Source organism: Tympanuchus pallidicinctus, unplaced genomic scaffold (assembly GCF_026119805.1).
Source record: "Tympanuchus pallidicinctus isolate F22 unplaced genomic scaffold, pur_lepc_1.0 scaffold8, whole genome shotgun sequence".
NCBI classification, from domain to species: domain Eukaryota; kingdom Metazoa; phylum Chordata; class Aves; order Galliformes; family Phasianidae; genus Tympanuchus; species Tympanuchus pallidicinctus.
In genome coordinates this window covers 16,566,096-16,577,727 of record NW_026294802.1, presented here as the reverse complement: position 1 = coordinate 16,577,727, position 11,632 = coordinate 16,566,096, and the positions used below count along the sequence as shown (strand labels likewise).

Genomic DNA, 11,632 nt, shown 5'->3' with positions numbered 1-11,632 from the left:
CTTGCCTCTGCCCATGGAAATAGCCGTGTGCAGCAATTAGCTAAATGATACATGACTCCAGTGCTGTGATTGCACTGCTGTTCTGAGCCACTCGTTGCTTTGCTGCTGCCGCTAATGACAGGAGCACTGAATAATAAAAGCCCTACTCTGGGCTGCCAGTGAGAATTTCCTTCAGCTTCTGGTGCTGGAGCTATATTTTACATGAAAACTGCTGGCTTTTACTTCTGCCGTGACAGCAGCTGGTAACTATAGCACAGCTGTGGATTTATAGCAATGCTTTATGTGTGGGGATTGATCTTCTAGGCAGGACTTGCTTTCCTCCTCACAGCCATTCCTTGCTGCTCATGAACATTCTCAGCACAGGAAAGACAAACCAGGGAGAGGCGGTTTGTATGCACAGAGGCTTGTGAAGCTGAAAGCAGTGATAAAAAATGCTGTCTGCTCTTATGCATATCACGTAGCTACAACAATGCCTGCTCCTTGCCTCTGACCAAAATGAAAGTCCTTCCTTAGTGCAGGGCAGAAGGGAATGTGGGTGCCTTCACTCACTGCTCACCAGTGCTAAGGCTGCCAGATACCAGGAGACACAAATCGATGAGGTTAAGTGGATTTACTCTGTGCTTGCCTGCAAACCCACATCCTAACCTCCCTCTGCCTCCCACCTGCTCCACTCTTATCTCTCCCAGGGGAACATCCAGATGGGCTCTGGAGCTTTGAGCTGGCAGAGAGTGAGGAGAAGAGCCTTCCTGCAGCTGAGTGCAATAGACAGACTTGCCCATGCTAACTAATGCAATGACATCTTCTGCTAGATGAGACAGAACTACCAACACTATCTGGTGGCAAATGGCAATGATTTTTTGTCTTTGTAACCAGCAGTGTGTCCTTGGAAACAAACTCTTCATGTAAATATGTATGGGCATGGGGACAGTGCAAATGTCATTCAAGGGTCTGCTTTCTAAGGAAAGGACACACAGTGTCGTATGGAGGGTGGTTTCTTTGGCATCACAGCCACTCGGGAGCAAAAAGGAATGAAAAGCAGGATTAATTCATTTAGCTTTTGATCTCAGACACACACATTTTCATTTAACAGGATTACAACAGCCAGAGTCTTGTGACCCATAGCTGGTGGGCAGAGAGAACATTTTCCAAGCCCTTTCCCCCTTTCTTGGTGAGGTGCATCTTAGCAGCAGGTTCCTGGTGGTGAACCCCTGGGGAAGGCTCTCCCACACAAAAACAGCCCAATGTCTGGACTAGTTACTCTGATTCTGATATCTACAGATGAACTCCTGGCAACTAGTTGGTGTCCCAGATAACGTGGGAACATACCCATGGAAATCCTATATAGAAAGCTGTCAGAGAGAGAAGGAAGAAAAAAGAATGAGTTTGATATAATCAGTTCTGGGCATACATGCACACCCATGCACACACTATCTCAGCTAACCAGAAGAAAAGCTTAAATGAGGCTTCCTATTTTCTCCACACACGTGAAGGTCTACAACAGTGGGAAAAGACAGTGTATGGTGCAGGGAGGCATTAAGACATTTTCAGTAGTTTCTTCACATGGAGCATGCAATCTGTTCAGGGTCCTGAATAACTTCTTTGACAAATTAATTTGCAAAGGACTTTCTCATAACTAGCTCTTACAAAACCATCCTGCTCATGAGCAAGTGGGTATAAGGGCCAGAAATCAGTGTCAAACGTAATAAAGACCAAGCTGGCATCTGTGGAGTCACCAGGTGACACCAGTAGAGATGCTGGAGCCTTAGATGATCCCAAATTGGGCCAGCTCGTGCAGTTCCAGATGGCTGAAAGCTTCCCATGGGCAAATCACCGTGATATCTGCAAAAGAGAGAATGAGAAACGGGTTCTGGAGCAGCACTTCTTGATTTCTATTGTATGAACAGAAAGGCTGATTTACTGAGAAAACATTAAAATGTGGGACAAGAAAGAAAAGTGAGACTCCATTTGAAAATTAAATGAATCAATGAGCTCTTTAAATGTGGTACTACTACCAGTCTGAACCAGATCACTGTATTTTCTCCTATGCCATCTTTCTCTGTGAACATGACTATAGTTGCTTCAGTGGTGAGACTGGTGTGAAAATTCATTCTGGTTATGGGGTTTCTCCTGTTCTTATAAACTACCTGTAACCAAACTGTGGTATCCTTGAAGATGTGCAGTCTTAAATCAGATGCTGAATGATTTAGTGTAACATGTCCAGGACCTGTAACTCATTGATAGGTGCAGCTGTTGTTTGACTAATTATAAGTCATTTAGTGTGTATTTTTCAGTCCAAAATCAGTACATTACATTCTTAAAATTAGGATTTTGGTGATAGCACAAATACTTCTCTAGCTGAGGTTTAGTTAGTGTGATTTCTGCTATTAATAGCTTAGCACTTGGCATTTATTTGAGAACCTCATGCTGCTGAAATTCTTAGTCAGAGTATTAGCAGAAAACAAAGACAAACAAGCCCATTTGCAGCCAAGTGAAAGTATCCAAAAATTGAAGCATGACTAAACAGCCTTTCTGCCTTGTGTACGTAAGAACGAGCATGGCCATGGCAGCTTGCAGAGGGAACACTGACCTCCTCCAGTGACCCTGAGAGCTGCAAAGAGGCCGGGCAGACGAAGGCCACCCCAGACAGACCTCTACTGTGCTGAAAAGTATGCATTTATGTTCAAGAGGGGCACAACAGCAACATCCTGCAATGCCTACCTGTGCCCAGCCCCTCCATGCCTGGGATGTCATCTCCAAACCTAGGAAAGAAAAGGGCAGGTGAAGGGTGAGTTTGAGACAGCAATACCAAGGGGAGAAGCCCCACAGCCCCAGACAGGGAAGGGGCAGTGTGGGCAGCAGATGATGAGGAGCAGCTCTAGGCTCAGGTGGGCCAGCACCAGGACAAGAGAGCTGATGGCACTATGGGACAGGAGAAGCCTCCTGGTTCCTTGCCTGGGGGAAGGTGGTGCCACAGGAGCTCAGCTCAGCAGTGAGGAGCAACCCAACTTGAACAGTTTTTTTCTTTCCAAAATACCCTTACCCTTTTACTCCTTTTTTAGGAGGCTTGCTCTTGAACTGCCTTGTCTGTCTCTGCTTGAACTTGGGAGGGCCCTTCCGTGGTGTGGTGGGACCAGTGGGAGCATCTCCAGTGGTAAGGTTGGTGGTGGGGTTCTCGCTCATCGTTCGGCTACTGCCAGAAGTATGCCTGACTCAGATCCCTCTATCTGCAAGAGAGTGGCAAGGACTGACACAATATTCTGCTTATCATATCTAGGTACCAATAGTCTTGTGATAATTATGGGAAGTAGAATTGTGACAGGATTAAACATAAGGATACAAAATATAAAGAAAGACTGTTATGCATACAAAGCAAGCAGTTTAAGCATTGCCTTTCATTGCGAATGCTAGAATTAAGATAACAAACTGTGAACATTTCTAATAGGAATGAAAAGTAACTTAATCCCATAGTTCAGTGACCTGTGGAATTGTAGAGAATTATACCTTTTCTGTCTCAGACATGGCTGGATTATTGGAGACAGGTTTCTGCCGCAGTTTGCCCCATGGTTTGGGTAGGATAGGCAGGTTTAGCCACTACTGTCTTCCAGTTTGCCTTCATGAGAGTAGAGCTAGAGTTTTTACTTGCTAGTTCTAGATATGACTAGTATTAGGAGCAATAAAGGCATGCTTATGGACTTATGGCTTAGAGATTTATCTTGTTCTTTGGAATCATCATGATATACAACACTTGTTCTTGTAACTGCGCCAACGCATTGCCTTCTGCACAGTGGTGAAGATGGGATGCTGAGCTAGATGGGCCTTTAGTCCGAGTGCAGCTGCACTTAGGGCTTCAAGTTTACCAGTGCCAACCTTATGAGGAATAGCACAGAATTTCTGAAAAATTGTCATTGCAAACTGTGGTTTAGACAGACATTAATTTCTGAGGATTGAGGAGATGAAAGCCTATAACTTTCCACATTATCTGTTGTCCATTTTGATGTTTTGAAGCATTATGTTGCATACATTGACCTCATGACAAAATGGTGCACATGAGGCAAGTTCCACTTCTCAGGGGCTATAGAATTGTCAGGCAGCAGTTCTGGTGTGGGAAAAACCTTTCCTGACTGAGAGCTGCTGCACAGAAAGCCCAGAGAGGACAGCAGGAACTCTTACCAGTGTCCAAGGAAGAACCCTCAGCTTGATCAAATTCTGTGCAAATTAGTGTGCTAGAGCAGTTTGACCACTCCATTCATGGACAAAAATAATTGCCAGTTTTTCCTCTCCTCCCTGGAGTCACATTCTTCCCCATGACCATTATATAACTCCTGTCTCCAAGTTTCTATCCCTGTGCAGCCAGGCTGATGGAATAGCTGATGGAATTAACTTCAGGATTTTGGTACTAAAAGATAATCCTATTATGTCATCATAATGCTCAGGCCTAATCCCCAGTGTCACCTGCAGTGACACTCCAGACTTCTAATCTCAGAACTATAAATGCCATCAAAAATGAGTGTTCTTTTTTTTTTTTAGTTTAGAGAATAGTTTGCATCTTTGTCAGTGCCTGAAAGAGCCAGAGTGCTGAAAACAAAGCCTGAGACGGAAAGAGAAACAGCATCCAAACAATCCTTCTGTGTCACTGGCAGACAAGAGCAAGGTGAAGAGCCGTGTTTCTGTATCTGTGGCAGTCTGGGAATACTTCTCCCCTGACATCCTTCCATCTGTGATAGCAGTAGAATGGATCCTCATGAAAACACCTAGAGGCACGCTAGTTCTCCTGTTGCTTGTGGCCAGGCTCTTGTCTCAGCTGTAACATCCCGTGCGGGAGGCTGGAAAGGTTCCAGCAGCCCCAAATGGAGCAGCAGATGGTTGTGTCTGCAGCTGAAGGATGCACAGATGCTATTCCTTTGCCTGTAACACAACGATTCCCAAGCACACAGTGTGCCCACAAACACAGGGACCAGCTTAATTCAGAGAAGTTGCTGGTTTGGCTGATCTCTGAAGAACCTGAGCATTTCCAGTATTTATGGCTCTATTCTCGCAGCGTAGTAGCTGGACAGGCACATGCTGTCACCTTCATCTCTTGCAGAAAGGGACAGGAGGTGCAGTGATTGAAGTTTCTGTATCCTTGGCACCCCTTACAATGGCTGCTCCCAAAAGTACAACCAGAGAAACAAACTGGCTAGCCGATTTCCAACCCTTTGTCCTGACAGCCAAAATTTGTAAGAGGCAACTGAGCTCAGACTTAGTTCCCAACTTAAGCTGCCAACTGCTGTCTGCCAGCATGGTACCTTAATCACAAAATGGTCATTGAAGGCAATTCCCTGTAGTTCTTTGAGTCTGTACCTTCATTCCATTGAGAAAGATCAATGGGAAGATACAGTCCTTGGAATTTACTTGGTCCCAATCCAAAGTAGCTGTGTCCTCATACAGCTACTTCTATACCTAAGATTTGGGATAGAAAAGGATCTCCCGAAATCACACTTCAACCTCTTACATACATGAATTCAAGAAACAGCATTCAAGATAATGGAAAGGGACAATTCTATTACCTTCCTTACCAGTATCCCTCTACCCATTCTTCCCACACATCACCAAAAGAAAGGGCAGAGGCAGGAAGCAGCCTCAATGTCACAGAAGAGCCTCCACCTGGCAGAAGGAATCTAGCTTCCCTCCCACTATGGAGCTGGCGGGACTTGCTTGCCATCACCCACAGGCAGAGGTGCCTTGGTTCATGCTGGAGCCCACCCTTTTCCAGTTCCCACTCCTCGTTATCAGCTGCCCCTGCCTTGGGATGGCATATATCCCAGCGGTGTTTCCCAACTTCCCTGTACCTGGTTACTTGGCTGGTCCCTGGTCCCACACCAGGCAGATAGTTGATCAGTGCTGGGTGCAGATGAGTCTCCTCTGTCCCCTGTAGGTGTTACGCAGCCCCAGGGCTTCCCAGGCTGTTGGAGCTCCTCAGCTGCTGCCGGCACTGGGATGCAACTTGTGGGCAAGAGCAGCTGTGGACGTGCAGGCTGCTGGGGAACAAGATGTTCTTCCACACACTTCCTCTGCCCCCTCCTCTGACAAGGAGTTACTAATTGCCCCTGACAGTATTTCTGTTCAGTTCAGGGCTTAATCCTTGGGGTAAGAGCCTTGCTTGCGTCCAACTGCTAATTATACCTAATGCGCATTAATGTGCTTATCTCAATTGCGTCAGATATCCCACCTCTGGCTTGCTGGCCAGGTTAATCATCCTTCTTTTACTTCTCTTTGAACCTAAAGAGGCTTGAATACTACTGTCAAGTGCTGACTCTTTAATCTGCCTCCTCTTGCCCCTTAATCTCTGATCTGCTATGGAAAATTTCCCTGGCAGATAATGCAGATGCCTCACTTGACTTTCTTCAGACAGATTCAGCACAGAGTCTCTTCTTTCTTTATCAGATAACTTCAGGTACGGAATCCACCATGTGCCTGGTGTCTTCATGGTGCTGCAAGGGTGTCAGACACAGAGCCCTCCATGCAGTGATGCACTGGGAATACACAGAATCCAGGAGGAAATACCCTCAATTTTTCAATCCTTTGGGTAATTATTTCTTGACCTCATGAGAGTCACAGGCATCTTCCTTGCAGACAGGCTTTCATCGGGGCATAATTAATCCAGTATAAGATGGCTGGGGGGAGTCTTGGAGGCTGTCTTAGTCTCTTGAGTTGGCTAATCATAGACATGGAAACAGCACATGCATGTCCAGCCCTTTCTGATCCAGTGCTCTAGACAAGATCTCACAACTCTTCTTAAAGTGTTAAGACCACAAACAAATGAAAGATGGACTCCAGAAGACAGGAACACACATCAAGTTGAACTGTATTCCCACAAAAGCTTCCCAGATGGCGATTACTGGAAAGACTATCTCAGTTAGGGGGTGACATCAAAAGAGGGATTCATTCACATGGGAGATGCAGTGCTGCTTAGTACGAGCTTCCCACTGATGTGCCCTATGCCCTGATCATCCCTGGGAACTCCAGGAGTGAGCCCACAGCCAGGCACTGCCAACAAACCCCTCTGAGGACTGCCCAGCCTCAAAAATAGTGTGGTCCTGGGGGATGGTGGAGCCTGGGACACACCAGTGCTGCAGCATGTGCCCTGATGCCCCAGCAGCCAGCCCTAACAGTAGGAGGAAACAGCAACAACTGTGCAGAAACACAACTACCTCTCTCAGCTACTGGGTGCACTCACGTTTTCCAAGCATGAAAATCCAAGCTAGGAAAAGACACCAGCTTCTCTTGCACATACCCCTTCCCCTCCCCCCACACTTATTCCATCGAGCTCCTTAAAAATACTCACAGTCCTAAAGGCTCCTCTTGCAAACCATTCAACTCCTGTCCTGCAGCCTGGGTAGAAAAAAGTCTCGAGGTGTCCTGCCTCCCACAGATATACCCTGCCAGCAGGTGACATCAGGGCACCAGGCGCCAATCAGGAACAGGCCCACGTGGGGCAGTGCGTGACCTTGGTGCCCTGCAGGTACAGAAAGGAAAGAGTTGGGGCTTCAGCTCTAATTCCAGCCCAGCGAAACCCCACTGGCAGTAATACGCATTATTCTGTGCGGGGCTTCATACCTCCAGTGCATTTCTGTTGCCCGTTGTGGCTGCCTGGGAGAACTGTGCAAGAGATTTGGAGAAAAAGTGAGAGGTATCTGCAGATAGGAAGAACCAGGGTCCTACTGGAAAGTGCTAGAAGATCATTTTCATCCTCAGCTGCAGCAGCACTGTGTGGCTTTAGCCTAACCTCAGGGCAAAGTTGCAGTGCTCTGGGTGTACTGGCTCTGATGAAGGTCTGCTCACATAACCTCACTGTGCATCCAGCTAAACTAAAAGAGGGGAGATTTAGGTTAGATGTTAGGGGGGAATTCTTCACTCAGAGGACAGTGAGGCACTGGCACAGCTGCCCAGAGAGGCTGCGGGTGCCCCATCCCTGGAGTTCAAGGCTAGGTTGCATGGGGCCCTGGGCAGCTTGAGATGGTGGGTGGCAGCCCTGCCCACGGCACGGGGTGGAGTTGGGTGGGCTTTAAGGTGCCTTCCAACCTGAACTATTTTGTGATTCTATGTCAAGGACAGGAGCTGCGTAGCATGAGGGGCCCTGGCAGAAGGGTCTGGCACAGCATCAGTCTGCTGCTGAGCCAGAGCCCACAGACGAGGCCCCTGGCCTTCCAGATGGCTGAAAGTAAAGGAGATAAATTCTTACTGAGACTCTGGGGTTACATTTAGAACAATCGATAAGGTCCTACCCCTAAGAGTGGACACAGGGAGTTAAATCCTGAGTGCAGCTGAGGACCTGCCCATCAAGCATAGAGGCAGCAGAGAAAAAAAAGTTCCACGTGTTTGGGGATGATCATACAGCTTTTGGAGACTTTGCAATTCTTTCTGGGCATAGGAGGAGGAGATGGGGGCAGCAATGCTGGAGTTTAAGAAATGTCTGCATAATGCTCTCAAATATACGGACTGGTTTTTGGGGGCTGCTGTGTTGAGCCAGGAGTCGGATTAGATGATCCTTATGGGTCTCTTCCAACTCAAGATACTCTGTGATTCTGTGATCACGTTGGCGTTGCCTCTTTCCTTGCACTTGCACACAAACACACTGAGGCTGATGGTACTCAGCAGCTCCTGACAGCAAAATTGATTTCTGTGGGCAGGAACCTGCCTGTATGGATATAAACAGGTGCAGCCCGCTGGCAGCAGGCTCCATCCCATCCCTGCTGCTCATTCCCATGCCTCCATCTGCTTCAGTCAGGTTTCTGGGGCTCCCCCTCCCTCTCTGCCTTCTCCTGTGTGGGCAGAGCTGCTGGGAAAATTGGCTTTGCAGCCCCCAGTCCTTGTAGTCCTTTTGCTTGTATTCTTCTTGCCTCCTCCTCCCTGCTGTTCTGAGATCTTGCAGGCTTCCTTTTCTTAACCTTATAAATTTACATGTTTCCAGGCTGTTTGTTTTTGAAATATTCCTTTTGTTTTTCTGTTTTTCCAGGGAAAGTAGGTCCATTTCTCTTTATAAAAGCGGATATATGGGAAAAAAATTTCCAGTGCTCCTTAAGTAGTGTGGCAGAAACTCCCAGAGCAGTTCTGCTTGTTGTGTTCTCTCCTATTCTTCACCATGACCAGGTCAATCTCCCTCTCCTCTCCTTCCTTCTCCTCTCTGCTTTGCTCCTTTTGTAGAGCTGCAGGCACCAGCCCTACGACTTAACTGGACAAGGACATTTGCCCAGGAATAGGGTACTTGTTTATAGAATCATACAATTACAGAATCATGAAGATTGCAAAAGACCTCTAAGAACACCTAATCCAACTGTCAGCCCATCCCACCATGCCCACTAACCATGTCCTCAGTGCCACATCCACATGGTTCTGGAATACCTCCAGAGATGGTGACTCTGCCACCTCCCTGGGCAGCCTCAATACTCTTTCAGAGAATAAAGTTTTCCTGATATACAACTTAAACCTCCCATGGTGCAGCTTAAAGCCATTACCTCTTGTTAATGATCCCTTCCCAGCCCACAGTCCCTATCCCTACACCAGCCCAGGCTCTGGGACCACAGCAGCAGACATTGCACCCAGAGCAGATCTCCAGGAGCTGCAGGGCTGTGTGATGTCTGGTTTCCCAAAGGGAAACTATGAGCTTCATCACCTTTGGCCGGGTTTGTCCCTATTCTAAGGAATAGCTTAAAGACATCTCTGAGGTTTTTGACCCTATTTATGAGCTGTGTAGCCATGGCAACTGTAGTTATACCAGAAATAGCAGCTTGTTTGAATGACAGAGAGTGCAAGTTTACAAGACAGTGACTTTTCCAGGGCCACTGTGCTTGTGGGACTGTGGAAGGTAATCCTTGTCAGGGGTCAGGCTGAGGATGGAGTGGCTGAGGACTACAATAGCTCTTTTGAAACAAATTTCTACGATCTCATATCAGGTGCTTCTGAGATGTTGTGCTGTATTGATAGAGTGTGATTGCTTGCAATACAGGCATACCTGGCTAGGAACTGCTGGGGGATTTCCGTGGGTAAGCAGAGGTTTCCTACCTTCAGAGGCACAGCCTACCAAGTGCTTCTGCATCCCTGGCAGGAGGACAGATGTAGGACCTGAATTGGGAAAGTGATTGCCTGTTAGTTTTGTAGGTCAGTGAGGTTGTCATGTCAACAGTACTTCAGTGGGAAGCTTGGTGCACTGAGGTGTCTGCAAAAGAAATTTCACATAGAATCATAGAATGATTTGATTTGGAAAGGACCTTTAAAGATCATCTGATCCAATTCCCCTGCAATGAACAGGGACACCTACAGCTAGAACAGGGTGCTCAGAGCCCCTCCAGCCTGGCTTTGATTGTCTCCAGGGATGGGGCTTCCATCACCTCTCTGTGCAACTGTGCCAGTGCCTCACCACTCTGACTGTAAAAAACTTGCTGCAACCCTCCTTCCCCACTGTTCACCATGTCCCCAGCAGTCTGTGATGGTGAAAAAAGAAACAGATACAGAGTGTAGCTGCAAATATACATAACTGCAGATGCATGCAAACCAGCTCATCACAACTGCAGAGAAGGCGGCACCTTCATGGCATGTTGCATTGTCCTTCCTTCAGGTCATGCGCTCTGGTTTCAGGACAAAGCACCTGACAGCCTGCAGTAAGCACAGCAGTTTGCTGACTCTGGGGATCTGCGCTTCTGTTGTGCTGAGTGCCCCTGCGCTCAGCTTGCAGAGCAGCCTGCACTTGGATCTCATTTCCACTCATGCCATGGAGACTGCTTTGTTGGTAGGGTGGGGGTGGCAGAGGCCAAGATTTGCTCCTCCACCGCCAAGGCTCCAGAGGGAGATTTCCATGGGCAGTCAGGAGAAATATGTCCTTTGAGGAAATGTAAATCAAGCCTCTGGCAACACACGGATGAATTCCCAGCACAGCTGCAGCTGCTGTTTCCTCCTGGAGCCGCTCGGTGGTTCAGTGCCTCTCACAGCCCGATGCCTCATATCTGAGCAGTCTGACCATCCTGCTGTCCCAGGGCTCCCTCAGGAAAAATTAAGTCCTCGCCTTTCTCCTTCAATCAAGGTGCTCAATTCATGCATGCCAGCAGAGCATCGTAGAACCCGAGCTCTCAGGCACCAACACTTGAGGATGTGCTTGCTTTTTGTAGCAGGTGACATAAATCCTGTGTAGCTGTCATGCACTTCATTAGCTACCAGCTACATTTCCTTGCTTCTACGCAGTGAGCCTGGCCTTTCTTTACGTGGGTAACGAAGTCTTGCCACATAACGCTAACAAGGAGTACATGGCTAGGGTTTTGTTAACTCACACCAACCTTTCCATGATTGGTACTAATAAATACGGAAGCTGATGTACACAAATTGCACAGACCGGCAGACCAGAACCAGCCGCCCCAACATCTGCCATAGGAGCCATGAGCGTGGCCGTGCAGCACAAAGAGCTCCACACTGTGTAACTGCGCTGTGATTTATCACCTGGGAGCATCCCCTGCCCATTGCTGAGCTGTCCCAGGAGAAAGCAGTAACATTACTGAGCGTCCTTCCTGTGCACTGACACTGCTTAAATGTCTGCAGCCAGGCTGCTGGCAGTGCTGCAAGGGGACTGTGTTTGTTAGATCAAAAAGCTTCCTTTCTTTTCTGT

At 47.6% G+C, this 11,632-nt stretch overlaps 1 protein-coding gene across 1 annotated transcript; it reads right to left on the bottom strand.

Annotated features, from left to right (window-relative positions):
* Positions 1 to 844: 844 nt before the first annotated feature.
* PDE6H (phosphodiesterase 6H) lies at positions 845 to 3,218 on the bottom strand. Its single transcript, XM_052669567.1, has 3 exons — positions 3,041 to 3,218; positions 2,719 to 2,759; positions 845 to 1,839 (listed from the first exon to the last, which is right to left on the bottom strand). The coding sequence occupies exons 1-3, from the start codon at positions 3,178 to 3,180 to the stop codon at positions 1,763 to 1,765; spliced, it is 258 nt and encodes an 85-aa protein (XP_052525527.1). The 5' UTR covers positions 3,181 to 3,218; the 3' UTR covers positions 845 to 1,762.
* Positions 3,219 to 11,632: the final 8,414 nt, after the last annotated feature.

Coding starts and splice junctions, on each gene's coding strand:
- PDE6H (XM_052669567.1), bottom strand. CDS start 3,180: ATGAGCGAGAACCCCACCACCAACCTTACCACTGGAGATGCTCCCACT. Junction 2,760..3,040: donor CCTAAAAAAGGAGTAAAAGG/GTAAGGGTATTT, acceptor TTTCTTTCCTAG/GTTTGGAGATGACATCCCAG. Junction 1,840..2,718: donor CATGGAGGGGCTGGGCACAG/GTAGGCATTGCA, acceptor TCTCTTTTGCAG/ATATCACGGTGATTTGCCCA.